Source organism: Urocampus carinirostris, chromosome 14 (assembly GCF_059441175.1).
Source record: "Urocampus carinirostris isolate Australia breed hairy pipefish chromosome 14, RoL_Ucar_1.0, whole genome shotgun sequence".
Classification (NCBI taxonomy): Eukaryota; Metazoa; Chordata; class Actinopteri; order Syngnathiformes; family Syngnathidae; genus Urocampus; species Urocampus carinirostris.
Genome location: NC_142362.1, coordinates 24,161,626 through 24,186,680, shown reverse-complemented (window position 1 = coordinate 24,186,680; position 25,055 = coordinate 24,161,626). Strand labels below are relative to the sequence as shown.

The following is a 25,055-nucleotide window of genomic DNA, read 5'->3' as shown; positions in this document are numbered from 1 at the left end:
CGCTTTTCAGGTCAATGACTTCCCAAAGCGCTTTACAATGTGCTCCACATTTCCCAATAGCGGCCTTGCAGCCATGTAGGGCGCTAACCTGCTTAATGGTTGTATTAGGGGTTCAGTGTCTTACCCAAGGACACTTCGACATGTAACACGGACGAGCCGGATTCGAACTGGGATACCTTGATCCCAAGACGAGCGCTCTACCTCCTGAGCTACTCAAGAAGAGATTGAGCAAGGCATTATTGCCAGCTACTGTTAAGGCGTGTAATTGGCCCACTTTTGGGTCCTGACCCACAAGTTGATAAACACTGCTCTAGACTAGGCAGCGAGGGCTATGTTTTACCTATCAGCTGCCGTGCTCCCAGCATAGGGGAGCATGATACAATTTTCTCAATACCAATATTAAGAAAAGCCTGCATTATTGTCCAATACCAATATATTCCAATCTAAATTGGATAGAACACGCTATAATTTTGGACGATATAGATTCCTCAAATGTGTTTCAGTTAATACGTGAATTTTTACCCTACTCTTCAATAGTTTGTGTTCTTCACGGCCAACATATACATTTCACGGACTGCTTGAATACGAGTGGCAATGTCTTAGATCTTGTATTAAACCAATTGCTGTTTTTGGGCTGCGGATATTGCCACAATATTCAATATAAATATTGGATCAGGACACTAGTACCGATCAAAGCGGCGCTGCCAAGAGCGGCTGCCTTTTCCAGCAGCTGCCCTGTTGTTTTATTGTCTGCTCCTATCTTCGGTGTTTTTTCTTCCCGTTTTGACAACTACACTATGGATTACTTCTATCCTATGGACATGGGTTTCAACGCACAAGAAATGCGTGTATTTCAACTCCTTGCCCTGAGGCGTGATGAAGGGGCCCATGGTGGAAGAAAAGCCGAAGCTAGCGAAGCGGCTAGCGGCGTTATAAGTCTTCGGTACCATCCGTAATCATGGTAAATGCGAACTCACGACCAAATATGATCATCGAGTGCTTTTTGAAAACATCGAAGCGCACAGGGAGCGCAGTTGCTGTGTTTTGCGGAAACGTGGCTCACGTTTAGCATTCCGGACGCTAACGTGTAGCCACCCGGAGCCACCTGGAGAAATCCGGCTTCAACGTCGCTAAACAGAGACATGAAAGCCGGGGGGAATCGGAGAGGAGGCGGACTTGCTAACACGAGGTGGTGTATTCCTGGATTCTCACAAAGAAAAGATTTCCATCTGCCGCAGGAATGTCGAACTTTTGGACTGGCGTGACGTTATCCACTCCGCTACAAGCACCCTCGGGCATCATGTTAATCTGTTAATAAACAACGGGGTAGACTGCTGGAAGTGTGAATTTCCCTACGGGGATGAATAAAGTATATATCTATCTATCTATCTATCTATCTAGTAATGAACACCCGTACCCAGGGGTCGGCAACCCAAAGCTTCGAGAGGGCCGTAATGGACCCCAAAAAAAGTCTTGAGCCGCAAAAATTAAAAGCGTTATAAAAACCAATTTACATACATCAAGTGAAAAAGCAGTCTATATTCAGTACAGTAAGAAAATAATATCTCTGCAACAGATAGCACCATTGTAATGGAATAATGACAGTTTGTTCGGAACCAATTCGGTCATAAGTCGGATGCTACCTGTATTACTTTTGTTTTTTATAAGTACTTGTCGTGTCAATGTTTTTAATATCTAATTTCTGGGGACCCGAGTTATATTATTTCTTTAATTAAACAGAAAAACAGTATAAAAACATCTACTAACTAGTTTTGTAACATTTGTTACATTTTTACTGAACACGTGCAATGTATATGTGCATCCTATATCAGGGGTCTCCAACATGGTGTCCATGGGCACCAGACAGCCACCTAAGAACACCTATGTAGCCAGAAGACATTTTCTTGAAATAGCTCCCCTGTAATGGGTTATTGCGATTTTCTGGTAAAATTGTTTTCTAACTGATGTTTTAGTGGTTGATTTAACCTCTAATATTTACAACGTTGTGACAACTTAGTAATAAGATAAGTTGTCTATAAAGAAATTTACGGTATATGAAAACGGTAGCCCTTGGTGCCAATCAGTAACAAAAAGCAGCTTTTGGCTTCAAAAAGGTTGGTGAGCCTTGTACTATACTTTGGTTGGCTTGGGCCAGAAATATTTTAAAACACTCAGGATCACTTACCTAGCAGGAAACTTGTAAATACATTGCGCCATAAAATATTTATATAATTATCCTTTTTTTTTTAGAATCTTGGACATTTAGTTACTATTAATGTGCTTCAGTAGCCTAGATGGTAAGGCGCCCGCTTTGAGACTGGGAGGTCGGTGGTTCGCGCCCCGGCCGAGTCATTCCTAAGACTTAAAAAGTGGTCGGCGGCGCCCTCTGTTGGCTGCGGCTGCATCGGCTCGCTACAACGGGTCAGGTGCAATCGACATTTCGTTCTGTGTACATTGTTACACAGAATGACAATACAAGGAAATTATTATTATTATTATTATTATTAAGTCAAGTCTGTTATTTAGTTTTAAAGATTCTAACGAAGGTTTTGTGTGCAACAAAGTTTGGGCTTTCAAATGTTAAATATACAGTGCTGAAATAAACAAATAATGAATAATTGCATGTATGATTTGTATACGTTCCTTTTTTTCATATTACACTTTTATAACTGACACGTCTTTTAACACGCAACAGCCAAATACTGCGGCTTGGATGTGAAGGTCAGCAAGCTAATCGAGTCCACCAGCAATCAGGTTACCGTTCAATTCATGAGTGGGAACCATCGCTACGGACGTGGATTCTACCTGTCGTACTCCACTACAGAACACTCAGGTAACACGTCTCTTCTTCGCACTTTTTTTTTAATTTCCACCCATATACAGCATGTCATACAAAATGTTAGCATAATAGCATTTATCGATTTTCCTAAACAATAGGGTTATCCCTTAACCACTAGGGTCGTAGGCAATGTAATTTTCCACGGGTCGATGAGCAACGCTTGAAACAACAGTGAGCAACGGCAATTCCAAGTGTGGCTACTAAATCATTATCAAACATGTCCAAAACTTGACATCAACTTACATTTTGCTGAGTTTCCGGCAATGCAAAAAAAAATTCTCTTTTGAATGAATTGACTAATGTATTATTGCAAAGGTTGTACGGCCTACAAACGTTATTTGTTTTTACAACAATTCTTTCACAAGATTTCCATTTCTTTTTTTTTTTCCTGGTATCTTTTGTCGCATAAGACTAACATTTTTGGGGGCTTATTTAGTCAGTTGCACAATACACAACTGTATTTAATCACATTTTTTAGTGGAAGTACAATGTTGGCAACAAGATTGACTTGGTATAATTGGAAATTATTTGAATGCAACACAAACTTTTTCTTCTTTTTCCCTGTTTTTTTTAATCCCTTTTAAAAAAATCTCATTGTGTTTATTTTAATCCTAGCTGTTACTTTTTTCTTTTTGTTCTCTATTTACTTTTTTTCCTTTGTTTATTTCTTTTTTTTCTTCTGGCTTTTTTTCTGAATTTTTCCTTCTTTTTTCTCTTCCTTTAATTTCTTTTTTTCTCAGCTTTTCAATACTTTTTCATTTTGGTATTTTTTTTCTTTTTTGTTCTATTCCCCCTTCCTTTAAGTCATTTTGTGCATAATTTTACATAATATTTGGTCATATAGGGATGAAAGAAGCAAAAACAACCTGAAGAGTCGTTTAGGACCCGAAAGAGCCGGTTTTCTTTTAGTGAGCCGAGCCGAAGAATTCGGTTCTCGAAAAACTCTTAAAAACTCACACACGCAGCTTAGAGGGAACATTGTGCTGGATAGATTTTCTTGTGCGCTGAGAATGTGCAGGCAGTGCGCGATTGCGCACGCGCGCAGCTTAGAGGGAACACTGGTCGTCGGGGCACCATTTCCTGTCGTGGGTCTTGGGCAAGTACAGCCTGGTGGCGCCTATCCCTATCCAGCCAACATATGTATCCACCCGGACTTGAGTATAATGTAGCATCGAGTTCCACTATGTTTGTGTACCGTGACTCAATGCTACATATAATCCACCCTGGAGTAGTAGTCGAACTGAGCAAGTGTGTGGTCATCCTGGAAGGGGGATTCCCACTTGTGAGGCCCCTTCTCAGGGTTTATTCTTTCCTCACATTGAGGTTTTGAGTTTTTCTTTGCCCGCATGTTGGTTTAAGATCAGGCAATTGTGTAATTGTAATCCTGTGCAGTCCTTTGAGACATTTTTGTGATTAAGTGCGATACAAATAAATGTGACTTGACTTGACACCATTAGTGTGGGCTACCTGCTTTTGTATTGATATCATCGGCATAGTTTGGAGGTGGTTTTTTGTTTTGTTTTCACGTCAAAATCTCTTTCTTTGATTAACTTTGGCTAAGAAAAGTACGTTACTTATTCTTATCAAGTGGTATTATCTTAATTGTACACTCCAGAAGCCACAATAAAGAAAAATAATATACATAATGGGTACTCTTATTTCAAACAAAGAATTATTGACCATTTATGCCTGCCAAGGTCTGTCGTACCGGCATACTTGAAGCAAATATATAGCAGTGATGAGTTGCCATAGAATAGAATGGAACGCCTTTATTGTCATGACACAAAGTGTCAATGAAATTCAAAGTTGCCTCATTGAGTGCACATACACACATAGAATTTAAAAAGACAGAATTCAAAAAGTTACATGGAATTAGAAGTCGTGCAATTACCAATGTGATAAAAAGGATTACAAAATAACAAAACATGTACACTAAGGGTGGGACAAAAAAAAAAATCAATTGACGTTTATATCGTGAGTTCATATTGGCGATTTTCAAAATCTATATTTCTCCCCCTGATCGAATTTTGTGACGTGAGATCCAGTAAAAATGCGAGGAAGTGGATAATTGAGGAAGAAAGCGGGCAACGAGAACTAAGGCTGAAAAATCCATTCATTTTAAATCCAAAAGTAACAGTAGGCTACCTCTTCCCTGGTTGTATCAAAAAGTGCTGTTGGTTTTGTTTGTTGGTGTTTATCTGCAATCCTGGGTTCTGTAAAATTCAAGCATTTTATTTTCAAAGCTAACAGTTCAGCTGCTTTCTTTTTGAGGCATTTTTTCCACAAATGTTGAATTTAATGACCTATAAGCGGCAAAAAATATATATTACATTTGAAGGGTCTTGATTTTAACTTGGGCAGCACGGCGGCACAGTGGTTAGCGCGTGTGCGGCACAGTTCTGAGGTCATGAGATCGAACCTTCCTGTGTGGAGTTTGCATGTTCTCCCTCTGCTTGTGTGGGTTACCTCCGGGCACTCCGGTTTCTTCCCACAATCCAAAAACATGCATGTCAGGTCAATTGGCCAGTTCAAATTGTCCCTGGGAACGAATGAGCGAGTGAATTGTCTGTGTCCTGCGACTGGCTGGCAACCCGTTCAGGGTGTCCCCTGCCCACTGCCCAAAGATAGCTGGGATGGGCTCCAGCACCCCCGCGACCCTACTGAGAATAAGCGATGGAGATAATGAATGAATGAATGATTTTAACTTGATAGCTTGCACTTGTGCTTTGTTTTCCTTTTAGAGGCTCTATTTTGTTTTATCATCTTACAGTGTTAACTGTAGACAGGATCATTAAAGGACCACATTTGTATTATGTTGACATTTCAGTTCATGACATTTGTGGCTGTTAACCAGTTGCAGAGTGTATATGTAACATTCTCATTGTCTCATTTGAAATAAATGTCAGCTTCCTGACTGACTGACACAGACTGATTCAGATTCAGAGATTCAGAGATTCAGATCTACTTTATTGTCATTCTAGTACACGTGTATACAGAACGAAATGTCGATGCATCTGACCCCCACAGTTTCCTTGAATGTACAGATATAAATAATGTTGTATTGTATTTTGGCTACGTATAGTATTTTACCATAGTGCCGATAGTGCAAGAAGAGTAGCTAACCAGATGTGCAAAATGGGCAGTCAGGTTAACAAGTCAGGTACACAGTAACATTAACACTGTAACAATAACGCTGTAATTACAATAGTGCAGAGAGCAATGTGCAAGGAGTGGCAAGCTATAAAAAAAAAACTGCCAGTAGTGCAAAAAGTCAGATTAGCAGCCGTTTAGATTTAAGTTAACTATATGTTAGATTGACCATTTAACAGTCTAATGGCCAGGGGGACTAGACTATTGCAGAGCCTGGTGGTCCTGCACCGCACACTGCAGTACCTCTTCCCAGAGGCTAGCAGAGTGAACAGTCCATGATGGGGGTGAGAGGGGTCCCCGGTAATGTTTTTAGCATGGGATAGGCAGTGCTTCTGGCCAATGTCCTGAATGGAGGGAAGTGTAGTCCCGATTATTTTCTCTGCTGTCCTCGTTACCCTCCTCACACTACCCCAGTCGGTAGCGCTGCAGCCTCCACACCACACAGAGATACAGCTGGTCAGGATACTCTCTATGGTGCCCCTGTAGAATGTAATGAGGGAGGGTGGGGGCAGGTGGGCTCTCCTCATCCTCCGCAGGAAGTACAGGCGCTGCTGTGCCCTCTTAACCAGTGATGCAGTGTTCACGGACCAGGTGAGTTTGTGCATTGTTTGAACATCATTCAGGGTGTTTATTGTCGCAGAAGTGTGATGTAAGTACCGTGTTTTCCGCACTATAAGGCGCACCGGGTTATAGGGCGCACCCCGAAAAAATGATATATTTGACATACATGAGACGCACCGGATTATAAGGCGCTACAATGGGAACGTCGACAAAACAGTCAGATAGTTCGGTCAAACTTATTACCCCCTTAACATTCCGAAAGCTTGCAAAGAAGCAAATACGTGTCGTAGACACGTGCGGATGCGGTGTCCGTACGATTTCACTGAAATGCATCATTCCAAATATCATTCGGAAGGTTAAAGTCTTGGGATTCAAGAAATGCCAACCATTACCTAGTTTCTATTTTTTTTTTCGCTCGCAACTTTACTGTGCATATGACAATAAACACTTGGAATTGAGTTTAATTAAAAAAAAAACATCACAGAAACATCTAGATCACTCTGAAACAAGATACTGGGAAAATATATAGCCAGAGTAGCTCACCGAAGTCGTTGCGTTTAAAAATAATGTGCAACCATGGTCCTCTTATATCCGTGAGTGCAGTAAATCCAGGAGAGTAAAATATTTACAAATACATAATGGTAATACATGTTTTCTTTATGCCGTAGACAACCAGACTTGCTATTCACATTCATCTTTTTCGGCCAATTATAGGCTTTGTTTTGCCCCTTAGCCTATACAAGCCTGTAAATGATAAAAAGGACCCGCCCCCTTTACCTCCGAATAACTTTAGCCAACAGTGATAGATTCAACTGATGATTAACACATCTTTTTCGGCCAATTGCAGGCTTTGTTTTGCCCCTTAGCCTATACGAGCCTGTAAATGATAAAAAGGATCCGCCCCCTTTACCTCCGAATAACTTTAGCCAATAGTGATCGATTCAAATGATGATTGACACATTGGTTAGCCAATGAAACGCCAGTATATAAATCCCAGCATACACGGCGGACTACTCGCGTTAGGGGGGAAATCTAGTCGGCGGCTGCTTGGATTAGTTGCAAGAGTTCGCGACTTAATATTGATCCATAAATAAGGCGCACAGTATTATAAGGCACATGGTCAGCTTTTGAAAAAAGTAAAGGCCTTTAGGTGCGCTTCATAGTGCGGAAAATACGGTAGCTTGTTTTTTTAGGAAATAAAATTAAATAGTAATCATTAATTCTATCGCAATACTTGTTGAATCGCAATTATAGAGAATCCCGATACAAATCAAATTGGCATCTTCGCATCGTGATACAATCGAATCGTAACCGAAGCATATTGTCCCACCCTTAATATATAAATATATATACTGTAGCTTGATTTGCCTGCCTGCATTGTAATTGTGGCTGCATTTGCAAGTAAATTGTCTCCTAGTTTTAAACTCTGCCTGACTAATTATCACAGACTTTCATGGGACACATAAACATTAAAATATTGGATCATGATACATGGTATTCGGAAACTGAAATTGTAAGTGTTGACATCAACCCCTTTATTTGTTTGTGACGAATGCAGAAAATGTACAAGCACATTGATATTATGCAATTAACATTTCTCTATGTTTTTTTTCTACACTGCTAGTGTCATTTTTTTTTATACCGCTACAAAAATAAATATCGTTACATTTATTGAGTCAGGTCACATTATTTTTTTCCCTTCAAATTAGCTTTAAACTCCTTGTTGAGCATGGCTTCACAAATATATCTCGCTCATCAAGGTGGACCACGCGACTGCTAGCTTGCAAAATAAAATAAATTACCATGGTGACCATGGTCAACAGCAGGGGAAAGGGTATTACTCATTTTGACTCAGCACCTGGTTTATCAAATATTTTTGTTACCCCACACAACATAGCTCGAGAATTTCCCAGAAAACTGAGTCGACTAGCACACATTTCAGAGCGTGGGTTCCTTTTTAAACTTAAACGGACAGTGTGTATTATTTGAAAACTAGATGTTGCTGTATTTTGTAGTACAACCCCAAAAAAAGCAGAAAAGCACAGGTCAGAATTCAAATTAAAGTGTTTTTTTGCTCAGCTTTTTTGAGGTTTTTGGGTACCCATAGAGGTGATATGGTAGCTAATTCCATAAGCTCCCTTTAGGTAAGGGTCATGTTATCTCATCTCATTAGCTGCACCGCTTATCCTCAGTAGGGTCACAAGAGTGCCGGAGCCCATCCCAGCAATCATCGGGCAGTGGGAAGGGGACACCCTGAACTGGTTGCCAGCCAATTGCAGGGCACACAGGGACAGACAACCTGCTCGCTCGTTCACACCTAGGGACAATTTGGACCGGCCAATCCACCTGAAATGCATGTCTTTGGAATGTGGGAGGAAACCGGAGTGCCCGGAGGAAACCCACGCAAGCACGGGGAGAACATACAAACTCCGCACAGGAAGTCCGGTAGCTGGATTTGAAGACCTTAGAACTGTGCCGCACACACGCTAACCACTGCGCCGCCGTGCTTCGAGTCATGTTATGTAAAGTATTTTAAAAAAAAATCATGATTATACGACAGTTTTTCTTATAATTTAAATCAATGTTGTGTGTTTTTAGCCACTTACAGACACTAAATAATACAAACTGTCCCTTAAAACATTTTCATTTTTATATTTGAATTACCTTTTCTGGTAAGGCCCATTTGTTCTGCGCTGGCTCAAGTTTTCCTTTTTCTCATCAATTGTAACACATTTTGCTCATTGTTCTTCATTGACATCAGCCTGTTGTGATTATTATCGACTTTAGATCTCATCACGTGCCTGCACAAAGGATCTGATTTCCCCGAGGCAGAGTTCAGGTAAATCGCTCAATGTAAAAAGTGATAAGTGTTTGTTTTTGTGTCCGTCACTTATTTTCCTTTCCGCTCTCCCTAAGCAAATACTGTCCAGCTGGATGCTTGACGTCAACCGAGGAAGTTTCCGGAACTATACCAAATGGATACAGAGAGGTGAGCCAAAGCTTATTCGCAAATTATGAACTATAAAGAAAGTGTAATACCTCTTTTGATGAATCCTGGTGTAGTTTTTATCCCTGCTGAAAGCATTTGTAAACTTTGTGCAAACCCAACTAACACTTCTTAAAGCCCTGGTGTTTAGTATATTGCGCCTCACAGTGGTGAAAACAATCATTTAAAAAGAACATTATTTAAATAAGCAATAACACCAGTGTCTGAAATAACGCCTGGGCCATGCATCTTTTACGTCGGGCGTACAAGTTTTTCAAGAAAAAAAATTATTTCATTTTTTTTCAAATCCAATGTTTGCTTTATTCCGATTTCGAAATCTTGGTTCGGTTTGGAAATTTCGGTTCGCTTTGCAATTTGCATACTCTGCAGCCGATCAGAAGACTGCATCAAATAACTTCGTGCTTCCGGACTTTTCAGAGCATTATAAGGTTGTGCATTTGCATATCATTTTCCAAAGTAGACGTACAGAGAACACAAGAAAAATGGACAAGTGTTGAGGAATCCAGCCAAAACATCAGCCCCAGAAGAAAGATTCAAAAGAAGCTGACAAAATTTATGACGTAAACGTACAACAAGGCATCGTGGAAAGAGGAGTTCACGTGGCCTGTAGCAGACTACGCAACACAAATATTGCATTGCATAGTCGTCTTATTGTGTTTCAAGTTGTGAAAAATGAGGCAGGCAACTTTCCAGAGTTGTCTGGTCTCCGGTAACTTTTTGTCATGAGTTTCTGACACTGATAACACATGTAGTATCACTTATATTTTGAAAGACATTGTTCATTACATTATAAGGCTTTAGACACCTCTTTAAGAGGTTGACTTTTTTTCACCGCCATCTTTCAACTACTGATGCTGAACTGCCTGGGTAATTTTAGAAGTCTTTATTGTCATTGATAACAACATAGTAAACATTGTTTACAACAAGATTAGACACATCGTTCCAGGATGAAGCATGGTATGGTAGATGGGATGGTTATCCCTTAACCACTAGGGTCGTAGGGCACCAATTCCTGTGGTGTGTCTCGGGTAAGTACAGCCCGGTGATGACCATCCCTCTCCAGGCCAACAAATCTCTCCACCCGGTTTTAAACAAAAGAGAAAATGTTGAATTAGTACTTGGAGACTAGCCTAATTAATAAGTGCACCAGAACACTAGTGCATTAAAAATTAGGTTATTTGCATTAGCAGCGACGAATAACCAAAGCAATTTGAGAAATACAGGAATACTCTTTATTTTTTCTATACATGGGAAAAATTCGATCTTGTGCACCTGTTTTGGGTGGTGATGGCCTCTGAAAAGAAATTCTCTGAGTATGTTTAGTCCTAGTTTTAAGGGACCTGTAGCGCCTACCAGAAAGCAGCCGGTCAAAGAGGTGATGGGGGTGAGAAAAATCCTTTACAGTATATTGTTTTTAGCTCTGCTGTGGTATTGCGAGCAATGTCCTCCAGACTGAGTAGAGAACAGCCAATGATTTTCTGGGCTGTGTCGATGACTGCGTACGGTTTTTCTCTCTGCTGAAACTTGTCTCGTTGCGTGTGATATCCACCAACTCCTGTGATTCAGGCATCCGCTGTATGTCTGGTTCTACTTTGCCTTTTTTTTTTTTTTTTACTTGTTTTCTCCACGATCCACTCATGCTAGCCCTTTGACTCTGTGGCCCAACGCTAGACGCTATTGTAATTGTTAGCTAATCCAGATAACCAACGCTTTTTCCTTTTTCTGTGTGACTCGCGTCCCTCAGCTTGTCATGCGAGTGCATGTCCCTTGTTTCAGGTACCCGCTAATTTGACAATTTCTAGTTCTCGCAAACCTTTACCACCGTTTTAGTAGTTTCGCCCGCTAGCCGCTGCAGGTATCTTCTTGAATGAGGCATACTCCAGGTTTGAGCAATTCCAGTTAGCTGCTTTGGTTGAATCCAGATCAGTTTTTATCACTCGCAGTCATTTCCACCGGCTTTCATGTCCAGTCATTTAAATTCTACAAGCATCTTTTGCAAAATGTAATTCTTTTGAACTTATGTTGATCGACTTTATTTAAAATACTCACGCTTCGGCTTGATTCTATGATACAATGACCTCTAGTGGTAAACTGTTACCCTTTAATTTATTCGACGAATGCAGTTATTGTTCTGAACAACAACAATAAAGCCAACACTTGTTTTTTAATATGAGCTTATAGTTAACACTTTTATCAATGATCAATGCTTACTGTAAATTGTACACAGTTAAACATTTGATTTCTTGTCGACCGTCTCCTAAAACCCTTGAAAGTCTTCTCTCGTCTTTACAAAGTGGCTGCCGCTCCCACGCTAATTAGTTTTTGGTCCGTTGAAATTGCCCTGACCTATTTAAAACTGCCGCGCTGTCTGGTTAGACCAAAAGCTAACACAATAAGCGGTAACTGATGCGATATACTGCCACGGGTGCTTAAAAGACGGCACCTGATACCTGGGTAGTCTAGACATGTTTGTTCATGTCCGTCTTCTCTGCTGAGCACTGATGTGCGGTGAGTTTGCGCCTGGTAAAATACAGTCAGATTTAAAAATGAAATAACTTACATTTGATTTATCATTTCATTGGCAGGGCAAGAAGGCAATATATAAATTGTAGTATTGAAAACAAAATGTTTCACTGACTTACTTAAACTTACAAATGAAGTCTATGCACTTATCCTTGTGAATATTTCAATAGATGGGAAATCTTCCATTATTAAAAAAAAGTCCATGCTGTAAGACCGACTTGCTGTTAGCCTGCTAATACTATTACTAATCCTACACTATTACTAAATCAATTGTTTGAGACAGAGGTGTGCGGAAAATCAGAATCCTTGGTCTCACTATTGCCCTCTGCCATGAGGCAAGGAAATTGCGGGCTTGACTCTGCACCTAAAGATGCTCAGCACAGTAATACATCACACATTGACTAGTAATATGAATTAGGTAATATGAAGATTCAGTGATTTTTGACAAAGAAAATGCAAATATTGTGAAGTTTATGACCAAAAAGTTTAAAACTAGAGCCTTTAATATACCTTTTAATATTTCCATGACGACAGATGAGGCACAGCCTCACGTGCCTCCCCTGAATGTGTCACTGCTAAAGTCTCAAATCATTTTCTGCTTCAGATTCATCCACTGATTATTGCTAGATTCATCATTTGTGTGTTGCATCAAATTCAGAGCGAGCTCTAGCTGAAATGGAAATGTTGAAAATAAATTGGTTACTACTTTAAATCAAACGATAAATGACAATTTTCCTTTGCCCTGCTTTGCGCTCATTTGTAGTTTGAGCTTTTCCATTTAAGGCATCCTTGGGATTCTGTGCCTCACGCTGTTCTTTGTTGCTATCTTGACTCTGCGGGGGCCGCGATGATATCATCGGCGCATGATTCGGCCGAGGGAGGAGTGTTGTTGCCGGGTGACGGGAAGATGAAGGGGGGTCTGGGCTGATGTTTCAGGGAGTGGGGCGCCGCTCGGGAAAAGAGGAGGGTCCGGGTCAAAGGGGTGAAGCTGAGGTGAGATAATAGTTTGGCACCGAAGAAAAGTGCTCTTAATCCAGTGCAGCTGCAGCGTGTTCTGGGAGAGTGACTCAGTGCAGCTGACGTGCAGGACAACACCTTAGTGTGTCTGCATGTCACATAGTGCTTGTGTGTATGTGTGTGTGTGCATGCATGCATGTGAATCCCATCATGTTATTATGGTGGTTATGGAGGCCTGACACATTGCGTGACGTGCAGGGTGAAGTGAAAAAGAAAATAATAAAATCCCAATTCGACCTTTTTCCCTTTATCTGGAGCTTGCGTCCTTTTGGTCAGTGATTTCAACCATCGCACCAGGACAAACTATTCTGGTAGACATTGTCTAGTGTGCCGCAGGAAATTGCCCAAATTTATCTTTGTAAAAAAAGCTTGCCATTGTTCTGTTGCTTTGCTATCTTCCAGTGATCTTTTTCTTTTTATATACTAAAAATCTGCTCATGAGGTGATGCGGGGAAATTCATCAAATGATTTTTTGTTTGACAAAGTTATTTAACAATAGTCTGTGGTTTCCCAGTGTCTGAGATAATGTCTTCCCAGACGCCCGGGGCGTGCATCTTTAACGTCAAGCGTACAACTTACAAAACGTCTCCGCCCGGGTGGCCGACAACTTCCCCCCCCCCCAAAAAAAAAACCGAAAGATTTTTTATCAAATCAAACCTTTGCTTTATTCCGATTTCAAAATCTTCATTCAGTTTGGAAATTTCGGAATTTCGGTTCTATTGGCAATTTGCATACTCGCCAGCCAATCAAAAGCCTGCATCGAATAACTTCGTGCTTTCGGACTTTCCCGAGCGTAATAATGTCGTGCATTTGCATATCATTTTCCAAAGTAGACAGAGAACACAAGAAAAATGGATAAGTGGTTAGGAATCAAGCCAAAACCTCAGCCCCAGAAGATTCAAAAGAAGCTAACAAAATGTATGACGCTACAAAACGTAAACATACATTAACAGTATCGTGGAAAGAGGAGTTCGCGTGGCTTGTAGCAGACGACACAACGCAAACATTGCATGAATGAAGATGAGTAAATACAGGTACATACTGATGACAGATGGAAAACAGCGATGTCATATGCATGCAATGAATGTTACAAGTAGATTTAAAATAAACTTAATTTTAAAGTGTTGTTCAGTTATATATTCTGATTACCAATCCTTAATACTTTGCAACAATTGTTTTTTTTTTTCGATTAGTCGTTTTATTGTCTTTCAAGTTGTGAAAAATGGGGCAGGCAACTTTCTGGCGGGGCAGGCCACTTTTCAGAGTCGCCTGCCCTGGTGTCCGGTAACTTCTTGTCCTGAGTTTCAGACACTGGTCTCCAATAATCTGTGGTCTGTGCAGCCCTTTGAGACTCCTTGTGATTAAGGGCTATACAAATAAACATGACTTGAGTTGACTGGTGTAAGATTATAATACAAAATAATAATATAATTTAATAAAATGAATTAAAAATATTGCACCTAGTTTTGCTGATTTTAATAAACAAGCGTCATTGATGTTAGCATTGTAGACACTAGCTGATAGTCTAGGATTTAGGGCTATTACATTCACTGATTTATCTGCAAATTGATTATCATTTGACAAATAACAAAATCGTTTGTTTTCAAGTAATGTGATTTTCATCCTTTAACTTCTTAAATAAATGAAAATAATACATATTTTTCATTAGATATTGTCGTCTTTGTAAAGGAAAATGTAAAAATTGGTTTTTTGGTGAAGTACATGTAAAATTGAAACAATTTGCATGTTTTTTCATGATTCAGATACTCAAATTGGCAAATCTGGTAGAATGGTGTCTAAGGAATAGAATTATTGCTAGAACCACTGGGCAGTTTTTGAGGTCTCAAGAAGTGTGACCATGGTGGGGATTGTTTTTACCTTGTATACAATTTCTGTTGTAGCCCGGCACGGTAGTGTGGGGGTGCTGAGACGTCACATTGCTCATCGGGCTGGCGAACTTCTATCTAATCCCGCCTACGCAAACCAGAGCTTGGCGGGAAACACAGCTCAATTGGTTTGCTCGGAAGTGGAGCGTGTGTTTTTGTGTTCACGGGAAATTTGAAGCAGTCATTGGCCATGTGGTCTTTGCCCGCGGCAGGCATGCGAATAAATACATGTGTGTACACATGCACGTCACTCCGCGGGGTCGCCCCACAGCTCGTGTTTGCCAAATTCCACTGGTGGGTCTTTTCCAGCCATAAAAAAAAAATAGTCCCAGCTGTTCCCGGGAACGTTGTCTTTTGTGTTTAAGGGAGCAGAAGCGAAATGGAATGTGGCCTGGCCCGGCAGGGCAAGTCACTACCTAAGAAACTGGAGTGGTCTTATAAAGACGTGGTGACAAAACTAGGGCTCACGCGATCACCTAACCCGCTTTATGGACACACACTTTATTTAAAAAGACATGACATAATGCATAGATATTTGAATACATTTCTCTTATCAATGACAGTGATTAACATTCAATTCAATATTTACCAGAATTTATGGACTATAATTTGCAGTTTTTTTTCATAGTTTCGCCTTGATTTTATGATACAATGACCTCTAGTTGCAATTTATGTTTTTTTCTTCTCAATTATGCATTTTTGGCTAGTGTGACTTATAATCCGCAGACTTTTATAGTCCGGAAAATACAATATGTATAAGTGCAGTGGTGGACTGTCAGGACCTGCAAGGCCTTCTCTGCTGGCCTACAAAGTATCTGAATCATGTGATGTTAATTGTATTTTGTCTTTCAATACTTATTGAATAATTCCAAATTGTTGGTCAACTTCATTTCATTGCTTCGCCCTGGTTGCGCTGCTTCCAGATGTGGGCTTTCATCTTGAAGCTATTAACCAATCACATTTCAGCCATTAGTTATTGCTAGGCCCAGAAATCCACGCAGAGGCTTTCACCAATATTCCCCAAGGCTGTGTACCCTAACATCGTCTTCGAGAAAGCTGTTGGATTAGCCAATCAGATTCCAAGTTGGCTAGCGGGCGTTGGGAAACTTCACTGGTTTCACAAACTATCATTGGCTAGGCGGCGGTAATCCACCAAAGCGATTGTATCAACAGCTGTTAAACTTGAAGAGACCAAGCTGTACAAGGAACTATAATGTTGTGTTTGATAGCGAAAGTTCAGACAATTCCGGAGTGAGTAGGCCTTTTGCAAGTGGGAAAAAGTTTTCCCACCGCTCTTAGCCTAGAGGTAAGATATTAAGCCCAAGCCTGGTGTGTCATTGTTCTTCTTTCTCTATTTTTCTGTTTATACAGTCTTGTTTAACTTGGATTTTGTTACAAAAGACAGGCTCTATGTGTCGTACGTCCATGCGGGACTCTTAGCACCTTGACCCCCATTGCCCTCACGCTTCTATAGCGCAGCTCGTGTTGCTGGCTCCCAGAGTGGGCTGCACTGTCGGACCCAGAGCACGCAGAAGTGGGTTAGGGGGGGTCCAGAGTCTGCCCAAATCTCCCTCCACCCTAGTCCACACAAATAAAATAGGAAATTTCACTTACAAGAGCCTGCTCATAGAGCCGGGTTGTTTGCAAATGACACATCACTAATTCAGCTGAAGGTCCTGGTGTAAAATGCAGGACCTGCCACTAATTAAAGGATTTATTTCTGTGTTCATTTACTTATCTGGCATATATTTTTATTTTTTTTAATTTCTATAAATAGCAGCATTAGTCCTCCAACAATTGCCTGACCTGCAAATGACATAACTCTAACATTATTGTTTTGTATCATCCCCTTTGTTCACCTATTCAGTCTTCTCCGCTTTGTCTGGCTGCCGTCCACGCTGGTGTAGTGTCCAATGCCGTTGGGGGCACGATCCACGTGGTTAGCAGTAAAGGTATCCCGCGCTACACAGGCGCACTGGCCAACAATGTCACATCCACTGGGTAAGGAAGAGAACGAGAAAAATATAAAGCAAATGTTTGGATTTTATCACTGCCCCTTTAATTTTATTTATTTCCTTCCACCTCTTCCTCAGAGGAACCTTGTCGAACAGTCTCTTCACCTTCAGGACAAATGGTAGCAGTTAAATGAATTTCCACAGTGGTCGGCAACCTTTTCTATACAACCTAGCGGGTTTAATGTCTCACTGTATTCTTGCCGACCGGCCCAATGATAATACTAGTGATGATAATGATAATAACAGTACTAGTAATTATAAGCCCAAATCTATTGTGAAATCACCAGACCACTCGGAATCTAGATGACCTAGGAAAAGGCATTGGATTAAATCTCATCATCACACAATTTTTACCCATGGTATCTTGTAGAACATAATTGGGGGGGGGGGGCTCTGCCCTGCTTTATTCCTGGACCCTGGCTATTTCAGCTGAAAATGAAAATCTCCATTCTGATCCCTGAATAATGGCCTTAACTGCTTACATGCCAAGTATGTGATAACGGCTGTACTGACGTACTGTTAGGCTGGTGTCAAATATTTAAATTTGAAATGCAGTATTTTTTTTGTTACTGTTTCTTATAAATTCATCAGATGTTGGTAAGGCCATAATGGCATGAGAAATGCTTTGATTAATTACTCACTATTACGTGATTATCTCGACAAACTCATTATGTGGTATCAATTATAATTAAATGGCGTTCTTTAAAAATAAGACTACTTAAGTGCAACTATTGTTTTACAAATGTAACAGTTAGCCTTTTTCAACAATCATTGAGGTTTTTCTTCTTCCTTTACCGCCCGGTACCAAATGGCCAGGTACCGGTCTGCGGTCCGGCGGTTGCCCACCACTGATTCACCAGATGCACCGCAAGGCATTTGGCTTACTTGTTTTTGTTTCCTACTACTTATTAGGCTGTTATGGAAATATGGGATTAGAATCCGGGGGTGTGTCGGATGTTCAGCTCTCGGCCTCGTCCGTGTGGGAGTGGAACAACGCGGAGGGTCAGCTCAGCGTGTGGGCGCCATCAGGAGCTCGGCTGAAGAAACCGGGCCTGCCGTGGGCGCCCGCCCAAAGCGACCTGCACCAGTGGCTGCAGGTGGACCTCAAACGGCAGAAGAGGATCACAGGTATTGAGCGGGCAACCCTATTATTGGGTACAGTGACTAGATGTTGTAGCATAAATCCTGCCTTTGATTCCACTGAAACATTAGAAACAGTTTTTTAGGGCTGCCATTAAGGATGATTTTAACATTGGATTGATCAGTCCACTCTGTCAATGAATCATTCAGTCGGAGACAGAGAACAAATCTATTTGTAATCCCATAACTGTAATACAGACTATTATCTGAAATGTCCATTTTAACAAAAAAAGATATACAGTGTCTTGCAAAGGTATTGGCTTGCCAAGAACTTTTTGCCATATTTCAGGCTTCAGATTTTTAGATAAAAAAAATATTTTTCAAGAATCGACAAGAAAGAAAGAAACCAAATGGATTCTACATTTCATATTTTGCCCACAATGTGCCGACTGTGTTGTATCGTGCAGAGAGACGCAGATTTGAGAAGGAAATGAAATGGTTTTGAGATGAAGTGTTCGAGGAGTGTGTTAGGAGTGACAAGAATGGATAGCTTGAGAAAGGAAATTGTGAGAGACAGAACTGGAGTAGTAGTGGAACAAGCATGTGGATAAGAGAATACTCAGTTGGTTTGGACACATGGAGAGGATGGATGAGGAGCGAATGTTGAAGAGGATCTACAGAACAGAAGTCAATGGAAGGAGACCAAGAGGCCGCGATTGACTTGAATGGATGGTGTTATGAGTGCACTGCAGGAAAGAGATTTAAATGTAGTGGAAACTAGAGCTCTTGTTGGTGATAGGAATGAGTGGAGAGGTGTTGTGAAAGGATAGTAGGATGTTTAGAAGTGTTCTAAGGGATGGGTAGGACACCCGTATGATGCGGCAGGGGTAAACCAGTGAAAGCTGTCGGGCCCTGCTGTTGAACAGAAGAGTGTGTTGTGTCACCCTGACCCGAGTGACACGACCGCTTTCTTGTGTCCCGTTTCATCTGGAGGGACAAAAGCATGACCAACTTGGGTGCCGAGGTGCTTAACTTGTTAGGGCATTTGGCTTGCCCATGGCCCAAAAATTTTGGGGTGTGTTTTTTGCTCCTTTTTCCCTTTTTTAAAATTTTCTTTGTTTTTGTATGTGTTTGTCTTGCTGTCAGTCACCCCTCTCGAGGGATATGACCAGGGTAGATAGTAGATAGATAGATATTTGCTAACAAATTAGGAATTAAAAATGAGTGCGGCCACCATCATGTTTGACATTGTGGGTGGTGTTTTTAGCGTTATGTGCAGAATTACTCTTACGCCAAACGTAAAACGTTTTGCATCTGCAAACACCAAATGAGCCTTTTTCATGGTATTCTTTCAGATAGAGCTTTCTTCTTGCTACTCCTCTTTCAAGGGCTGAGCTAAGAGTTTTCTTTTTCACAAATTGTCCTACCTCAGTTATGTATGCTCATAGGTCGTCCAATGTGATCATAGGCCTCTTAGTTGCTTCTTTCATTAGTTTTCTCTCTGTTTTGGCCGAAACTTTAGAGGGACGACCGGGTCTTGGTAGGTTTGCATTCGTTTTATGCTCTTCTTATTTTGATATTATTAATCGCACAGTGCTCTGGGAGATGTGTAAATGTTGCAAATCATCTTGTATCCCTTTTCTGCTTGAACCTTTCCACAACAGTGGACCTGCCTGGCGTGTTCTTTGGTCTTCATAATAATGACTGTTATCCAGTGTCATTGTTGGTCATTTAGGTCAACATTTTATCATTCAGAAGTCATCAAGGACTTTCTGGAGTCAGTTGGTTGAGCTGAGAGAACAGGCGGCTAATATTTTTTACAACCCCTACTTTTCAGTTTTCGTGATAAATGTAGTATAGAATGTTAAAATAATTTTATTACACTGCACGATTCATTGTGTCGCTCGTGTTGTTCATTCTTAGAAAATATTTTCAGTGTGCCCTTTAGTGCCACTACAATTTGCTGTATTGGGTGGGCAGCACGGCGGCGCAGTGGTTAGCGCTTGTGCGGCACAGTTCATGTCATGGGAACCTGTCGTGGGTTCAAATCCAGCTCCAGACTTCCTGTGCGGAGTTTGTATGTTCTCCCCGTGCTTGCGTGGGTTTCCTCCGGGCACTCCGGTTTCCTCCCACGTTCCAAAAACATGCATTTCAGGTGAATTGGCCGGTCCAAATTGTCCCTAGGTGTGAATGAGCGAATGAGTTGTCTGTCCCTGTGTGCCCTGCGATTGGCTGGCAACCAGTTCAGGGTGTCCCCTGCCCACTGCCCGGAGATGGCTGGGATGGGCTCCAGCCCCCCCGCGACCCTAATGAGGATAAGCGGCTGATGAGATGAGATGGGTTGCAACCAAAAACAAATGCTATAAAACCACAAAGGAAGAATACAAACTATGCAGACTCAAAGTGACCAAATCGCACCATTTTACTTTTCAATTTTTAGCCAAGGTTTTTGCAAAATGGCGCGCAAATATGTCTGCTTCCTCTAGATGACGCTCATCTTAAATGAATGCAAATTATCCAACCACAATTACTGTACGTTAAAAAAGGTTTATATGATAGCTCATGTAACTTTTCCTATAATTTCAATCAAAACTGTTTCTGGAGGCGCTCTATAATACACACTGTCCCTTTAATGATTTGTTCGAGGCGTTTATGTCGTAAAGAGATGATTTTGTGTTTTTTACATGGAGGCGTTACCAGCACAGGCTCCACGCTGAGGGAATACCCGTACTACGTGGCCGCATACCGCGTCCTCTACAGTCTGGACGGCCAGCACTGGCTCTGCTATAAAGAGGCCAACTCCACGCAAGACATGGTAAGACAAGCAGACAATCGCGTCACCGTCGGACTAAATGACAGAGAAAAATGCCTGTTGAGATGGCTTGAAAGCAAGGGCGCTAGGTTCATTTTTCTAAGTGCAGGTTGCATACGAGTGCTTGAAAACCTCAAATGCTTGGATTTTAATGCTATGTTTTCAAGAATTTAAAAGTGCCGGAATTTTGGGTGAAGGGCTTGTAATTGCTTGACATTGTTGCCATGTTTCTCAACACCTCTGCTAAAAAATGATATTGACACTGCGCTCTAGTGGCTTCGCGTTGCCATTACATTTCTTCCCTCGTGATGAACTGCAGCTGGCATTAGTCTGTATGGCATTGTCCTATGCAGCGTCATCGCCTCCTACAGGTCCCGCCCAAGAGGACAGGTGCGTGGTACACCCAAACGGGGGCCTAGGAAATTTGTATTGCTAGTATTACATATCAATTATGGACATTTACATTTGGCCGTGCAAAAAAATTAAGGTAGCGTTTCTAAGTGGTAAATTGTAATGGGATGAACTTCCTGCAACTGAAAATGTATCCCACATATTGGCTTAAAACAAATATACAGTAAACCTTCAGTTATCTTGGTGAATCGGGGGCATTTACCTTCTGGTTCTGTCCTAAAGAATTCAGACATATTTTTAATGGTACTGGAGAAATTGGAGAACTGGCTTTGAAACTCCTTAAAAAATGCTTGATTTTGGCCATGGAAAATGTTTATTGACCCTGTATATATCAGGGTAGCAGCGTTATTTATTTTAAATGTAAATATTGGACGTGAATATATGCGGCTTAATACAATGCAGCTTGCACAGAAATAAGGTTGGGTTTCTTCCCTTAATCTGTGAATGTGACATTTTGTCAGGTCTACTTTTTCTGGAATTTGCGGTTATTTTTCATGCAGGTTTTCCAAGGTAACATCAATTACCTGGACGAGGTGAGGAATAATTTCATCCCCCCTATTGAGGCACGCTACATTAGGATAAATCCAGGCCGGTGGCAGCAAAGGATTGCTATCAAGCTGGAGCTTCTGGGATGCCAAATGCCAGGTTAGAGCGCAACCTTACTGGCCGCACACAGGGTTCAATACGGGTGGTTGAAATACTTGAAAATGCTCAAAGTTGTGTTTGTGTTTTCAAAAAGTATGTGAATTTTGGGTCGCCTGTAAGTGCTTCAAAATGTTGCCATGATGCTTGGCAGCCTGACTCGAAAGACCACGCATTAAACAAAGAAAAATATAACAAGTCTTCTTAAAAATGATGCCCACAAGCCTGATCTGGTGGCTTTGCATTTCCATTGTATTTCTTGTTCCCTCGTGATCAACAGCAGCTGGCATTAGTTTCTATGGTGTTGTCATGTAAGCATCATCGCCCCTCGCGTGTCACAACATGGAACAAATTCACGCACAGCATGCTGCAAGTAAGGAAAAAAGCGGGCCAGCTTTCCCCTATTATTTAAAAGGTAATTCCGGAGATGAGTAGCTTAACTATAATTTTTTTTCTTAGGGTTTCCTACATGCCACATATAAACAGGGGACTATGAAATATGTATTAGTGCAAGGACTACGTATAGATTATGGATATTTATTATGGATCATATAAGGAATTAATGCAGCTTTTTAGAATGGTAATTTGTAATGGGAAGCAACTGAAAATGTAAGCTTCATATTACTGTTATTTTTTAACCAACACATATGAGAAAATATTTGTTTAAATAATATTTGCTTATGTATTGTTCGGATCCACAAATAAAATATTCACTATTTACTCAAGATCTAAAAATCATATGACTTTATGAAGTCATAAGTCTGTAAATTGAGTAAATATTTCTGGACCTCAAAATACATGATTCTCACGATTTGTTATTTTAATGGTCCTGGAGGAATTGGAAATCCGGTTTGAAAGACATTTAGAGTGCTTGAATTTGGCCTTGAAAATGGTGTACAAACGAGTGCTTATTTTCCTTAGTCCGGTTTTGTGAAAGGAACCATTGTGCATTATGTTTGTGCTTGCTTCTTTTATAAGTCAGCAGTGAAATCTAATTACAACTCCGGAGTTGGTCACTTTGCTCCAGTACATTTGAATTTTGTGTACTATTTCTTAGAGGCTGTTTTTCCCCGGGTAAAATCTGCAAGGAATTTTGGCCAATTTTAAGAGGTCACTTATTGCCACAGGATGGCAGCAAATCTCCCTATTGAATCATTTGAAAGCCTAACTATGTGAAGCTGCTTTTTATAATTTGAATTGTCTCTATTGTCATTGATACCAAGATAGTGATTATTATTTGTAACAAGATTAGACATACCACTCCAGGATAACCATGTAAAAAAATAACAATCATGGATCTACAAATGATAACACACAAAACATAATTGCAATTAAATGAAGACGAAATTGGAGGGCTCCTCTTTTCAGAGTAAGAAAGCAATTCAGAGAGTGGCTGGCTAGCATTGTGTGTCCTTAAATTGAGCCAGATTTTCGATATGATTAAAATAAAAACTTCCTGAATGTAGCGCTTTCTTAAGAGTTGTTGCACCAGGTGGTCCGTTTCATAGCTGACAGACCTGGCGATGGCAGAAACCGGGTCCGCAGTGGTGGCCCAGGAGAGTTGTTGGCCTAGCTGTAGCATTAAGCCAGACCACCAGCAAAGCAAATCTTGCCTTGAGTTTAATAACACTAGGCCTTTTCTTGCTGTCAGCTGTTTTAAGCTCCACAAACCAATAGAAATGGAAAAAAAAACTTGCAGGTATGGACATGTCTCTCACCAGCACTACCCCAGTTCCGTTTTCTATAGTGTGTTCCTGCCCAAATAGCTTTAGTAAAATAAGTTAAGCCGCAATGGAAAATAAAGCATAGGTGCTCTCCGAACTCAGTTGGGCATTAACACATACTAAATAGAGAATTTTTTTAACTTTCAACTTTTTAAGAACTCTTCATATGACTCACTGTACCTTTACGCAAATGCTTGATACTGTAAAAAAAAGCTCCTGGTATTACACCGTTCCAATAGCAGCTTACGCTACGTGTCGCCTGCAGGGTGGACGGGCATGGAACCGAGAATGTTCACGCCCGACCGTTTCGCCCCTCGCCCCGCGGGCACAAAACGCCCGCGTACATTGGGCAGGACCACGCCACCAGACATCCGCAACACCACCATGCCGCCACTCACTGGAAAAGGTGTGTTTAAAAACACAAACTATCGTTTGGCTTTGTAGGGGGTGGATTTTTACGTGTATTCGTGTGATCAGAGGTGGCGCTGGCTGCTATCCTGGTACCCGTCTTGGTCATGGTGTTGACGGCACTCATCTTGCTGATGGTTTGTGCTTGGCACTGGAGGAGTCGGTCAGTGTAATTCTTGCTTATTGCTTTAACTCCTTAAACTCCTAATGCTTTGAAATGACCAGGGCTGCACGATTAAGTGATGTTGTTGACAAAACGGGTAGTAGAAACTCTACAATTAATTCCATTGTCGACTGCTTTCGTAACACACGTTTTTCAAATAGATTGAGGCATTTCTAGATGAATCTTATCTTTGCTGAGAGTATCCCATGCGCAATAGCGTCTCTGTCTTGAGCGGTAATATATAGAAATGGCGGATTCAACATCAGGGCGTAACAAAATTTCGAGAGTCTCTGAGAATTTTGGCCTGGATAGGTCCAACAAAGACTACAGACGATGCCCTACTTACTGGACAATCGTTCGTAAGTTAAATTTGTCCGTAAGTTTCAGTGCTATATTTTGTATGTTTAAGGCTTGTATAAAAAAACCTGTATTGTTTTGTACTAAAAAATAAACATTTCATAATATAATATGCTCTATAAAGATAAATAAAGTTGAGTTCAACCTACTTTTGGAAGATGGGCTTCGCGGAAGAGAGTGGACGAGAAAAAAAAGCGATCCAATCATTTTGTCAACCGCATCAAGCTTTGTAATTCCACTTTCATTTCAAAAGAAACAGCTCGCCTCTTCTTTACACCAACCATATTGGATGGATGCACGGGATATTAAACAATAAAAATGTCTAAGTTCTTAGCGCGCTGGAGATACAGTATCAAATGTTTACAGTCAAACTAAAAAGAAGAAGCCAGGTTTCTTCTTCGGGGTGGATGCTGGGTGAGCTCTCACAGCGCCTCCACACGCCGGTAGCGGCAGAAAGAAG

At 40.9% G+C, this 25,055-nt stretch overlaps 1 protein-coding gene across 2 annotated transcripts in view; it reads left to right on the top strand.

The window, feature by feature from the left end:
- The window catches only part of dcbld2 (discoidin, CUB and LCCL domain containing 2), a 34,801-nt gene that overhangs the window by 5,146 nt on the left and 4,600 nt on the right, over positions 1-25,055 (top strand). For both annotated transcript variants that reach the window (XM_088352769.1, XM_088352770.1), the window contains exons 3-12: positions 2,696-2,833; positions 9,338-9,389; positions 9,467-9,539; positions 16,851-16,984; positions 17,077-17,117; positions 17,911-18,126; positions 20,769-20,893; positions 21,802-21,946; positions 23,933-24,073; positions 24,145-24,238. In XM_088352769.1, coding sequence (XP_088208895.1) covers positions 2,696-2,833; positions 9,338-9,389; positions 9,467-9,539; positions 16,851-16,984; positions 17,077-17,117; positions 17,911-18,126; positions 20,769-20,893; positions 21,802-21,946; positions 23,933-24,073; positions 24,145-24,238 — 1,159 coding nt within the window. The remainder of the gene's footprint in view (positions 1-2,695; positions 2,834-9,337; positions 9,390-9,466; positions 9,540-16,850; positions 16,985-17,076; positions 17,118-17,910; positions 18,127-20,768; positions 20,894-21,801; positions 21,947-23,932; positions 24,074-24,144; positions 24,239-25,055) is intronic.